The sequence below is a fragment of the Anolis carolinensis genome, unplaced genomic scaffold, assembly GCF_035594765.1.
Source record: "Anolis carolinensis isolate JA03-04 unplaced genomic scaffold, rAnoCar3.1.pri scaffold_13, whole genome shotgun sequence".
NCBI lineage: Eukaryota > Metazoa > Chordata > Lepidosauria > Squamata > Dactyloidae > Anolis > Anolis carolinensis.
This window is the reverse complement of record NW_026943824.1, coordinates 15,290,122-15,303,717: the sequence shown is the minus strand read 5'-3', so window position 1 is coordinate 15,303,717 and position 13,596 is coordinate 15,290,122. Positions and strand designations below refer to the sequence as shown.

The 13,596-nt window shown below is 42.2% G+C and overlaps 1 protein-coding gene across 1 annotated transcript; it reads right to left on the bottom strand.

The window, feature by feature from the left end:
* Nucleotides 1-45: 45 nt before the first annotated feature.
* On the bottom strand, nt 46-11,796 carry ube2i (ubiquitin conjugating enzyme E2 I). The gene is made up of 7 exons (XM_003228260.4): nt 11,742-11,796; nt 11,391-11,469; nt 5,547-5,630; nt 3,416-3,488; nt 2,968-3,077; nt 1,906-1,985; nt 46-693 (listed from the first exon to the last, which is right to left on the bottom strand). The coding sequence occupies exons 2-7, from the start codon at nt 11,454-11,456 to the stop codon at nt 630-632; spliced, it is 477 nt and encodes a 158-aa protein (XP_003228308.1). The 5' UTR covers nt 11,457-11,469; nt 11,742-11,796; the 3' UTR covers nt 46-629.
* Between the last annotated feature and the right edge of the window lie 1,800 nt (nt 11,797-13,596).

Genomic DNA, 13,596 nt, shown 5'->3' with positions numbered 1-13,596 from the left:
CGACGGGTTATTCCATTGCAAAAGGGAGAAAAGGAGACAACAGGCTTTATAGAAACAGTTTATTTACTCTAAACAGCAACACAGACAAAACGCCATAAACACAAAGGAAGTGATGCAGAATCCAGATGCTGGCTGACTTTGGATCCAAGGCTTTGAAGCAACAACAACCTAATTTCTTACTGAGAAAAGACAAAAAGGGGGCGGAGGGCTTCTTTTATTCTTACAGCCAAGTCGAGGCAAAATAGTCTTCTAGACAGTTTAACGCATGCCTGCATCAGAGAGCAAAGAAACTAGAGATACTAGTGAATTTATAGAAGTATAAAAGTTTATAGTTTTACAGCAGTTGAAATACTGACATCAATATTAAAATAAAAGCAAGTTTTACATAACAATCAAAAATACAAAAGACTGAAGGAAGAGACCCTGTATGAAAAACGGGGGGCAATTCAGCCAATTTAGAACTGTATACAAGTGGCAGATATGGAAAATGGCACACAGACAACCCCCTCCCCTAAGTGACTATTAATGGTGGGACATAGCGACATTAGATTTGCAAAAGTTTTGTAAACAAGTTCTTGCCAATTAAATCCCTTCCTTGAAAGATGCTGGGCGACGGCGGCGATGGGAGCTTATGACGGTGCAAACTTCTTGGCTTGTGCTCGGACCCTCTTTTCGTATTCCACTCTGTTTTGGCTGCGCAAAGAGAGAACGGTGAATTGGCTTCCAAAAGCCAGAATGACCACACAGCGTCTGTTCCTTCTAAGGAAGGTTTGCCAGGGCAGAAATGGAGAGACTGGCTCCATCTTTGCTTGTATTTAAAAACTGCTTTACTTCAGAGGAAGGAAGATTCTCCCTCCAAAGGCCTTAAGGCAGTTTACAAAATCTGAAATGGCGCTCTAAGGAGGGAAGAGCTGAGTCCCAGAGACCTCCATGTCCTTATTGTTTTTAAACTGCCGTAGGGCCTTTGGAGAAAGAAGGGCGGGAATCGGCCCCAAACACCCTTTCCCTTTCACCCTTTCCTTCACCACAAGAGCTTCAGAGACTGGCAATGCAATCTATAACCTCCACTTGGCAGCAGAAAAGCGCTGGATGCTCTTGGGCAGGTACCACTCAGCCTGAGAAGCAGGCAAAAGCAAACCCTGCCTGGACGACTTTCCGAGAAGTCAGAATCAAATTGCCCTCCGTTCTCCCAGGCAGTTGTTATATTGGAAATCTCTGTCCAACACCTCCCTTTGCCTCTCTGAAAGTGGCTCCCTTTTCATCTCTCAAATCTCCAAACTACAAGAATTCAGCTATTTATAATAATAAAATAATAATAATAATTTTTCACAGTTCCAGACTGACAAAGTTCTGGAACACAACACACCAGACATCACAGTTGTGGAAAAGAAAAAGGTTTGGATCATTGATGTTGCCATCCCAGGTGACAGTCGCATTGACCAAAAGCAACAGGAAAAACTCAGCCGCTCTCAGGACCTCAAGATTGAACTTCAAAGACTCTGGCAGAAACCAGTGCAGGTGGTCCCGGTGGTGATGGGCACACTGGGTGCCGTGCCAAAAGATCTCAGCCGGCATTTGGAAACAATAGACATTGACAAAATCACGATCTACCAACTGCAAAAGGCCACCCGACTGGGATCTGCACGCATCATCCGAAAATACATCACACAGTCCTAGACACTTGGGAAGTGTTCGACTTGTGATTTTGTGAAACGAAATCCAGCATGTCTATCTTGTTTGCTGTGTCATACAATAATAATAATAATAATAATAATAATAATAATAATAATAATAATAATAATAATAATTACATTGGACAGGAGAGGAGATGGGGCTGTTGTTCCAGGCCTATTTTGGCCTCAAGGAAGACCTTTCAGGGAAGGTCTGGTCCGAGAGGGTACTCACCAGTAGATTGTGTAAGCCTCTGCTTGAGCTGGGTCTTGGATATTTGGTTCATTTAGGAGCTCTTGGATGCCTAACAAGATCTAGGGGCACAGAAAGAAAGGAGAGGTCAGCTGGGGCCACCAGAAATGGCCATGACCCCGCACTGGAGGCGCAGCACAGAAAGTTCCCCTAGAGAACCACATTCAGTTTCTCCCTCTCCTATTGCCCTTGAACTGAAGAGGCCTCCAATTCCCAGCAACGTTTAGGTGGCTTCCAAGAAGCCAGGCACAGAACCATGGCCTCCCCTTGCTCGCTCTGTGGCATTACATTACATTCAGACCAAGGTACATCACTAACAGGATGCAAGTCATCGTTTCAATCCTTTGTTTACTGCAACAGGGTAAAGCAGCCATGGGCAAACCTGGGCCCTCCCTCCAGGTGTTTTGGACTTCAACAATTCCTAATAGCCTCAAGCCCCTTCCTTTTCAGGTGCTTGATTTTAGAGTTTAGCGGGAGTCTACTGTCTACCATGCAGCTGTGAACAAGTCTACATAGGACCACCAAAGGCAGCAATGACCAAACATGAATCAAAGAACATGAAAGACTGCAGACTCACTCAACCAGAGAAGCCAGCCATAGCACTTGATGAATCAACCTGGACACAGAATATTATTTGAGAACACAGAAATGCTGGACCACTCTCACAACCACCATGTCAGACTACATAGAGAAGCCACTGAAATCCACAAGCATGTGGACAACAGAAAGGAGGAAACCATGAAATTGAACAAAATCTGGCTACCAGTATTTTAAAACTCTAAACCAGGACAGTAAATAAAGTACAACACTCAAAAACTGGGGAATTTCAGACAAGAAACAATCAGGGCCAGCTAACACCTCCCAACAAAGGATTCCCCCAGGAGGGAAGCAGCCAGGCGCTAAATCTGCAACGTTAAAACAGTGAGATAAAGCATACTCGCAGGTAAAATGCCAATCAAAACCCAGTCTGCGGGGCCTTCCCATCTCCAGCCAAAGCGATGGATCCGCGGCTGCAGAACCTCAGGGCTAATGAAAGGTACCTACCTGTTTAATTGTGATGGCAGGCCTCCAATCCTTATCCTCTTCTAGGATGGACAGACACACGGTGCCTGAAGGGTAGACATTTGGGTGGAATAAAGGCGGCTCAAATTTGCCTGCGGAAGAGAAGCCTTAGTCAAGACATGGCTTTTAAACAGAGGCTGGATGGCCATCTGCAGGGGGTGCTTTGGTTATACTTTTCTTGCATGACCCATGTGGACTAGTTCCAATTCTATGAATCGGTGGGAACCAATTGCCTTTTTCCTAATGCACCAAAGAAAGAGATGGAAAACCAACTCAGGCCTTCTGAACACATCCCTCCCATTCATCCTTTGGAGATGAACAACCCTTTGAGGGGAGAAAGAGAAGAGAGAAAGGCAGCAGAAGACTTGGGTCTAAAAGGTCCAGCGGAGGAGGCACCTCCTGCTCAGGCCTTCGCTGCCAATGGACTCACATTTCGGCGGGGAAGAGGGATAGTCATCCTTGAAGAGCATCCGCAGCTTGAACAAACCTCCTTCCCACGGTGTCTGCAAGGAAAGAACAGGAGGCGCAAGTCACCGGACGGACAGCAGGCTGGGGCCCAAAGGCAGCTTTTTCCTGCGACAGCCCCCCCGCAAGCCTCAAGAGGCCCCTCTCAGCCCCATTTGGCTTCTGCAGAAGCCGCATAAGACTATATTTACTTGAATCTAACGCTCACCTTTGGAGGCTAAATTGCCTTGCCAAAATTGGAGTAAACATTAGATTTTTGTAATATGGTAATCTTAATACATGGAGCGTCCGGTGGCTCAGTGTGTTAAAGCGCTGAGCTGCTGAACTTAATAATAATAATAATAATAATAATAATAATAATAATAATAACAACTTTATTTTTATACCCCGCCCCATCTCCCCGAAGGGACTCGGGGCGGCTTACATGGGGCCTAGCCCGATAAAACAATCAAATATCAATAACACAGCAATAAAACAATTATACCAATAAAAACATCAACTTGCAGACCAAAAGGTCCTAGGTTCAAACCCGGGGAGCGGAGTGAGCGCCCGCTATTAGCTCCAGCTTCTGCCAACCTAGCAGTTTGAAAACATGCAAATGTGAGTAGATCAATAGGAAGGTAACAGCACTCCATGCAGTCATGCCGGCCACATGACCTTGGAGGTGTTTACGGACAACGCCGGCTCTTCGGCTTAGAAATGGAGATGAGCACCAACCCCCAGAGTTGGAAACAACTGTACTTAACATCAGGAGAAACCTTTACCTTTACCTAATCTTAATACTGAGCCAAAGCAAAAGGGGAAGCTGCTTCATGAGCATTTGGAGCTTCCCTTTGAGAGACATTGCCTATAATTTAATTGCCATAGTATGCAATCCTGGGGTTTGTAGTTTAATGAGGATTCCGCACTCTTTGACAGAGAAGACTCAAAAGCCTTGTAAAACTATAGCCCCGAGGACTCTATAGCATTGAAGCAAGGCTTCTTGTTTTTAAAGAAGGAATTCTAAGCAGGCAGCGACTGTAATGGACATATTAGAAAGAGTGCATGTTTTGGGGCTGTGCACTATTCAGCAGCAAACGCTTTTTTATTTTGGCTTCGGGGATTTGAAAATGGAGGTGCGCGTTAGGTTTATGGCACATGAAACTCTAAGAAATATGGTAATAATAATAATAACAAGACTTTATTTTTATATTCTCTTCCATCTCCCCCGGGGGTACTCACAAACAGAAATAAAAACAATAGCAGAAAACATTCAATGCCTCAAGGAAGGTATAAACATGAATACATTAACGGCCTACCCAATCCCAAACCAACATCAAATAATTAATTTTTTAAAATATGTTTTTATTGTAGATACCAGCAAAACAACAACAAAATCCATCAACATACACATCCAATCACGTATTCTTGGTAACATTACACTTGCTAGTTCAACTTTTATCTCCCATTTATGTCAAGTAGTTTTTCACCCCTCCCCCTCCCTCTGGGAACAGTACTTTCTTCCATTCAGATATTATTTTAATTGATCAATCGTAAGTAGAGAATGATTCAATTCTTTATATTTTCTTTGTCCTTTGACTTGATCTATCAATCTTCCCCATTTCAGCTTCCAATTCTTTTTGATTCGGCCTGATATATATTTAGTTCTCCTTTCAAGAATATAATCCTGAAGCATAAAATCAGCTAGCTAGGTATTCATACCATTTTTTAACTTCCCACTTTGTTTGCTCTTTCCAACCCAAGGCAACTGTTGCTTGAGCGGCAACTAACATGTATTTTATAATTTCCTCCCAGTCCTTAGTAATTTTGTTCTTATCTAATTTCTGGATGAAAAACTCTTTATTTTTCAAAATCAATTTATGTCCTGTTAAATCTTCAATTTACTTCTTTACCTTGTTATAAAATGTTTGCACTTTATCACATTCCCACCACATATGAATATATGAGCCAGTTATCCCACATCCATGCCGTCAAATAATTAATTATAACGTAAGACTTAAAATTACTCAAACAGTTAAACAATAAAATAATAATAATAACAACAACAACAGGGCCGTCTCCTGTGGGTGTGCAGAAGGCAGGCCCTGGGTGCTTACCCCTTTCTTCCCTGGGATGGCGCACTCCCAGTTCATGAGGTTCATGGTACCGTCGGGGTTCTTGGTGGGGACGGCCACAAAGCCCTGCAAGAGGCAAAGAGAATAAGAGCAGCTGCAGGAAGCCTCCTGAGCAGAGACTCTGCTGCCTGAGAGTGTACAGGGGAGAATCCTATCGGGATGAGGTGGATGGGCTGCTCTCGTCATGCAGGGACAATAACCTGGCTCTTAACATCAACAAGACCAAGGAGCTCATAGTGGACCATAGGAAGAACAGACCAGAAATCCAGCCCTTGTTCATAAATGGAGACCAAGTGGAGCAGTTGGCCAGTTTCAAGTTCCTGGATGTCTCTGTTAAGGAAGACTTGACCTGGTACAGCATTAAATAGGGCAGTGTTAATGAAGAGGGTCCAGGGAGATTAGGCAAGACCTCACACTGTCCTCCTTTTGTAGATATTTGAAAACCTGGATGTTCCAGCAGGCATTTGATATTGATTAGTCCCTAGTTATATATGCCAAGTCCTTAGTTTGCCAGAAAGTAGTCTGTTTTGCACTTCATCCACTTCCCCGGCCATATGGTACGCCATTTGCACTATACCTTGCCCAGCCTTTTTACAGCTCGGTCATGCTCATTTTAGAATCTCGATCTTTGTTTATTGTGGAATCTGGTCTGATGGAGCTCCAACATAATCTCCATTACTACCCTGTTTCCCCGAAAATAAGACATCCCCGGAAAATAAGACCTAGTAGAGGTTTTGCTGAATTGCTAAATACAAGGCCGCCCCCAAAAGTAAGACCTAGTAAAGTTTTTGTTTGGAAGCATGCTCGCTGAACAGAACACCAGAGCATACAGGATCGGTAAATGTATGTACCATAGAGTGTTGTGCATGGAAATATTAGTAGTAACAAGAAATTCTTGATAGGATTCAGTTTGTCTGGTTATGCTGGTTTGTAATGACAACTACTGTACAGTATATAATAAATGTTCATTTTTTATTGAACAATAAATGTGAATTCTTCTTCATGGAAAAATAAGACATCCCCTGAAAATAAGACCTAGCACATTTTGGGGAGCAAAAATTAATATAAGACACTGTCTTATTTTCGGGGAAACAGGGTATGTAATGTTTATCTGTTTTATTTTGGTTGCTGTATTTTATGACACCCCTTCTAATGCATTTGTTTTATTGATTGTGTTTGCTTTTAGGTCTCGTGTCCCATTTATAAGCCGCCTCAAGTCCCTTCGGGGAGATGGTGGCAGGGTAAAAGAATAAAGTTGTTGTTGTTATTAACTGAATCATAATCTTGTCCAGAGTGTGGTCTCTGGACAAAGTGGCCCCTGGTCAAAAAAAAAAAAAAAAGGTTAGGAACCACTGCTTTATAGGAAAAGCATTCCAAAGCCTTTATATGTTTACTTAATAATTCCTGCTGCCTTAAAAAAGCTCAGCGCATTCTTGGGGATCCATCTAACCCAGCATATTCAAGGTGCAGGTTATCACCTCTAAAGCCCTAAACGGTTCAGGTCCTGCTTATCTCTGCGACCGCCTTCTCCCCTATGAACCCAAGCAAGCCTTTTGGGTGAACAATCCGACCAGATACTCAGCTTGTTTACAATGTCTTATTGCACTTTATCACTACTCATTTTTAAAGGCCATCAGTGTTTTAGTAAGATCGTCCCTTCACCCTTTCCTGATCGCCTTTATACTATTTATGAGTCCCATCCAGAGTTCTTCGCAAGTTTTTTTTCTGCACGTGTATTTTATTTCTAGGCTTTTAAAGCATTTGATGTGTTTTATGTCGTTTTATACTTATTTTGTCATATTGCTTTAATTCATGGATTGTATTTTAACCTATGTTGATGTTGGGCTCGTCTCCATGTGGGCTCGTCCCTTTGGGGAGATGGAGGCAGGATATAAAAATAAAGTTATTATTATTATTATTATTACTGTGTTTCCCCAAAAATAAGACAGTGTCTTATACAGTAGAGTCTCATTTATCCAACATTCGCTTATCCAACGTTCTGGATTATCCAATGCATTCTCGTAGTCAATGTTTTCAATACATCATGATATTTTGGGGCTAAATTCGTAAATACAGTCATTACTACGTAGCATTACTGCGTATTGAACTACTTTTTCTGTCAAATTTGTTGTCTAACATGATGTTTTGGTGCTTAATTTGTAAAATCATAACCTAATTTGATGTTTAATAGGCTTTTCCTTGATCCCTCCTTATTATCCAACATATTTGCTTATCCAACGTTCTGCCGGCCCATTTATGTTGGATAAGTGAGACTCTACTGTATTAATTTTTGCTCCCAAAAATGTGCTAGGTCTTATTTTCAGGGGATGTCTTATTTTTCCATGAAGAATTCACATTTATTGTTGAATCAAAAAAAAAAAAAAGAGAACACATTACATACTGTTCAGTAGTTGTCATCACAAACCAGCATGACCAGACAAACTGAATCCTATCAAGAATTTCTTGTTACTACCACTATTTCCATGTACAGCAATCTATGGTACATACATTTATCGATCCTGCTTGGTGGGCACGCTTCCAAACAAAAAATTTGCGTCATATTTAGCAATTTAGCAAAAACTCTACCTGGTTTTATTTACATGAGGTGTCTTATTTTCAGGGATAATAATAATAATAATAACTTTATTCTTATACCCCGCCCCATCTCCCCGAAAGGACTCGGGGCGGCTTACATGGGGCCATGCCCAGACACAACAGTACAAAATCAAAACAAAACAAGGTACTGTATATACCCCAGTATTAGCCTAGTTTTTCAGCCCTTTTTAGGGCTGAAAAAGCTCCCCTCGGCTTATACTCGAGTGAGGGTCCTGGACGGCTCCTATTCAGGTCGGCTTATACTTGAGTATATAGGTATTCAGAGTTGGACAGTCTTATCTTATTAAAGTCTTATTATTATCTTAAACTACAGTTTCATATAAATATTCAAAAACATTTAACCCACTGATGCCTCAAATAATGCAATTTTATTAATACAGTAGAGTCTCACTTATCCAAGCCTCGCTTATCCAAGTTTCTGGATTATCAAAGCCATTTTTGTAGTCAATGTTTTCAATATATCGTGCTATTTTGGTGCTAAATTCGTAAATACAGTAATTGCAACATAACATTACTGTGTATTGAACTACTTTTTCTGTCAAATTTGTTGTATAACATGCTGTTTTGGTGCTTAATTTGTAAAATCATAACCTAATTTGATGTTTAATAGGCTTTTCCTTAATCCTTATTATCCAACATATTCACTTATCCAACATTCTGCTGGCCCGTTTATGTTGGATAAGTGAGACTCTACTGTACAGTAATTGCAATATAACATTACTGCGTATTGAACTGCTTTTTCTGTCAAATTTGTTGTATAACATGCTGTTTTGGTGCTTAATTTGTAAAATCATAACCTAATTTGATATTTAATAGGCTTTTCCTTAATCCCTCCTTATTATCCAAGATATTTGCTTATCCAAGCTTCTGCCGGCCCGTTTAGCTTGGATAAGTGAGACTCTACTGTATTATCTTAAATTAGTTTCATATAAATATTCAAAAACATTTAACCCACTGTTGCCTCAAATAATGCAATTTTATTAATATCTATTTTTATTTTTGAAATTGACCTGTAGCTGCTGCATTTCCCACCCTCGTCTTATACTCGAGTCAGTAAGTTTTCCCGGTTTTTGTGGTAAAATTAGGTGCCTCGGCTTATATTTGGATCGGCTTATACTCTAGTACAGGGGTCCCCAAACTAAGGCCCAGGGGCCACATGCGGCCCATCGAAGCTATTTATTTGGCCCCTGGAGCGACAGCTCCCTCCTCCTCTACCAAGGAAGATGCATGCAGAGGAAAAGGAGGGGAAGGTGTGTGCGGAGGGTAGGAGGGAAAGGTGCACACCTTTCCCGTCTCCTCCCTCACCTGGTGCGTGCCTTCCAAAGCTTTACTTGTTCATAATGGTATTTTAATTATTATTTAATTAATAAGTAATTATTAAGGGGTGCTTTGCTAGTGCTTTTAGTGCACAAAGTCAGAAGGAGGTTGGACTAAATGGCCCAAGGAGTCTCTTCCAACCCTCTTTATTATTTTTATTATGATTATGATTAACATTGAGGCTGTATTTATTCCTGTTTTGTTTTTTTTACTTCAAAATAAGATACAGTAGAGTCTCACTTATCCTAATTTTTTTATTGTTGTTTTGTCATTTTATCCCACTCCCACCCTCCCACCCTCCCCTCCTTGTACATACTCTTTATACAACAAACTACAGAAGTTACATTTGAAATATCAATCTCAATCTTAATTTTTCCACTCCACATCTTAGTACATTCTCTAAAATAGTTCTTAACTGGTTCCCACATCCCCTTGATTATTGCAATATTTTCAATTTTATCTATATTATTCCATTTGCAATTTGTGATTTCTACATTTAACATATCAACTATATACTTATACCAATTCGTCAGAGTCCATTTTGTTTTATCTTTCCAACCGCTCACTAAAACAATTTGTGCACATGCTATTAATTTGTCAATCATTTTTTCTTTTTGTATATTCTTCACTTCTGTTATCCTTGCATGTAGTACATTTCTATTAACTATTACTATTTGTAGATTTAGCATTCTATTGATTTCTCCTACAATCATTCTCCAGTATTCTTGCACCCGATAGCACTCCCATATCATATGATTGAACACCCCTCTTTGTTCACAACCGTGCCAACACCTATCTTTCATCCCTGGTAAAAACCGTGAAAGTTGTGCAGGAGTTCTGTACCATTTTTGTAACATTTTCCTTCTTGCTTCCCTTAATACATTGTGCTTTTCTTTTGCTATATTACTTATTTCCCTTTGTATATCTTCCCTCTCAATTTCCATGTCCATTCTCCATGTTTGGAAAACTTCCTCTATTTCTCCTTTTACCGTTATAATTTGTTCATACAGATCTCCTGCCACCTTCTTTTCCTCTCTCAAACATTTCAAGCACCAAAACATCATGTTATACAACAAATCTGACAGAAAAAGTAGTTCAATATGCAGTAATGCTATGTAGTAATTACTGTATTTATGAATGTAGCACCAAAATATCACGATATATTGAAAACATTGACTACAAAAATGTGTTGGATAATCCAGAACGTTGGATAAGTGAGTGTTGGATAAGTGAGACTCTACTGTAATAATAAAAATAATATTAGCTGACTTGAGTCCATATGGGGGGAAAGGTGGAATAGAAATAAGTGAGACTCTACTGTATCTATTTTTATTTTTGAACTTGACCTGTAGCTGCTGCATTTCCCACCCTCGTCTTATACTCGAGTCGGTAAGTTTTCCCGGTTTTTGTGGTAAAATTAGGTGCCTCGGCTTATACTCGAGTATATACGGTATATTCTTTTTGTGTACGACTGCCACCTGGCAGGCGGCACAGGGTGACAAAGACAAGGACAAAGAGACTGAGAGACAGCTAAAGCTGTAAGTATCGAACTCCGTGGTTTCACAGTGATGTGCCACAGCGACTGGAATGTGGAAGGAGGGATGTTTTGATGGGCGAACTTGGGCCCTCTCTCTAGTGTTTTGGACTCCAACTCCCAGAATTCCTCACAGCCTCAGGCCCCTTCCTTTTCCCCCTCAGCCGCTTAAGCGGCTGAGGGGGAAAAGGAAGGGGCCTGAGGCTGTGAGGAATTCTGGGAGTTGGAGTCCAAAACACCGGGAAGGCCCAAGTTTGTCCATCGAAAGTAACTCTCCTCCATTCCCCGTTCCTGCAAAAGGCGGCCTGGGTCTTGGGCCCTGTTGTTTACTACCCACGGATGCGCGTGGGAGCACTTACGAAGGGGTGGTCCTTCCTCCAGGCCTTCCTCTCCTGCGCCAGGCGGCTGAGCGCGATCCCGGACATCCTGCGCGTCCCTCTGAGGAGAAGGAGAAGGGGCGGAGTCAGCGGAAGGGGCGGAGCCAGAGAGGGAACGAGAGCACCCCCTCCCACCTCCCTTCCCGCTTCCCTGAGGCGACGGGGCCCTCGAGGGGCCAAAAAGCTGAGGCGGCGAAGGGTTTTTTTTCTCTGCTTTCTCGCCTGTTTTTCTCCCTCCAAAGGCCGCAAAGCGGGCCTGACCTTGGCCTCTTCTCCCTCCCTTCCTTTACCTCCCTCCAGGCCTTCTCAGAGAGTGGGAAATGGAGGCCTCACCGCGAAGCAGCAGCAGTAGCAGCAGCGGCGGCACCGGCGCGTGTCCCGGATTCAGGCGGCAGCAGCAACGGCGTCGGCGAATGACCCGGATGTTCCCCGCTCGCTTTCCCCTCCCCTCCCCTTTTGTCTCGACGATCCTCGCGCAGGAAGCGGAAGGTCCCTCGACGCGACCCGTCCGCCTGACTGCGTCTGCGCGGTGCGTGCTCCTCCGTCCCGCCCCGCGAATGAGCCCACCAATCAAAAGGGGAATGGGTTGCTATGGAGACCGAGAGGCGGGGTAAATGGCGCTCCCAGGTCCCGGATGGGTTTTTTCTCTCACCGCGCGCTAAGGGAAGGGGCGGGGCAAGCAGGCAGGTAGGCAGAGCAGTATGTTGGGTCCTAAAGGCACCCGGTTTTCTACTTTTAAATCAAGAATACAGTATTTTTGTAGTCAATGTTTTCAATATATCGTGATACAGTAGAGTCTCACTTATCCAACATAAACGGGCCGGCAGAAAGTTGGATAAGCGAATATGTTAGATAATAAGGAGAGATTAAGGAGAAGCCTATTAAACATCAAATTAGGTTATGATTTTTCAAATTAAGCACCACAACATCATGTTTTGACAGAAAATTTGACAGAAAAAGTAGTTCAATATGCAGTAATGCTACGTAGTAATTACTGTATTTACGAATTTAGCACCAAAATATCATGATGTATTGAAAACATTGACTACAAAAATGCATTGGATAATCCAGAAAGTTGGATAAGTGAGAGACTCTACTGTATTTTGGTGCTAAATTCATACAGTAATTACTACATAGCATTACTGCGTATTGAACTACTTTTTCTGCCAAATTTGTTGTCTAACATGATGTTTTGGTGCTTCATTTGTAAAATCATAACCTAATTTGATTTTTAATAGGCTTTTCCTTAATCCCTCCTTATTATCCAACATATTCGCTTATCCAACATTCTGCCGGCCCGTTTATGTTGGATAAGTGAGACTCTACTGTATTTGAATCCCCATTAAAAGCTTCTGCCTCCGGTCTAATCTTTCTGGAGTGTTTTAGAAAGGTTTTCCTATGTCCCTTCGGGTAGAGAGAGCGGGTTAAAAATGAGTTTTCCGGACTGTCTGGCCATGTTCCTGAAGCATTCTCTCCTGACGTTTCGTCCACATCTATGGCAGGCATCTTCAGAGGTTGAGAGGTCTGTTGAAAGCTAGACAAATGGGAGAAAGAACTCTTGCCACACCCTGGGCTCTACACAGATGCATATTCTTTCCTTACTTAGTTTATCCATACCTCACAACCTCTGAGGATGCCTGCCATAAATGTGGGCGAAACGTCAGGAGAGAATACTTCTGGAACATGGCCACACAGCCCGAAAGACATACAACAACCCTGTGATCCCGGCCATGAAAGCCTTCAACAAAACATAGAACTCTTGTCTGTTGGTGGCAATTGATCACCTTGATTATCATTGAATAGCCTTGCTGCAGATTCGAGGCCTGGCTGATTCTTGCCTGGGGGAATCATTTGTTGGGAGGTGTTAGCTGGCCCAATTGTTTCCTGTCTGGAATTTGCCTATTTTTGAGTATTGTTCTTTATTTACTGTCCTGATTTTAGAGTTTTTTAAATATTAGCAGCCAGATTCCTTATTATTTAGGAACTTCTAAAAGCCCATCTCTGAACTTTAGCTTAAGGTAAAGGTTTTCCCCTGACGTGAAGTCCAAGCGACTCTGGGGGTTGGTGCTCATCTCCATTTCTAAGCCGAAGAGCCGGCGTTGTCCATAGACATCTCCAAGGTCATGTGGCCATAGGCATGACTGCATGGAGCGCTGTTACCTTCCCGCCGGAGCAGTACCTATTGATC

Excerpts from the sequence above, each read along its gene's own strand:
- ube2i (XM_003228260.4), bottom strand. The coding sequence starts at position 11,456 with ATGTCCGGGATCGCGCTCAGCCGCCTGGCGCAGGAGAGGAAGGCCTGG. Across the intron at positions 3,078-3,415 it reads TCCCTCTTCCCCGCCGAAAT|GCAAATTTGAGCCGCCTTTA; the intron begins GTGAGTCCATTG and ends TCTCTTCCGCAG. Across the intron at positions 694-1,905 it reads GAGGCTTACACAATCTACTG|CCAAAACAGAGTGGAATACG; the intron begins GTGAGTACCCTC and ends CTCTTTGCGCAG.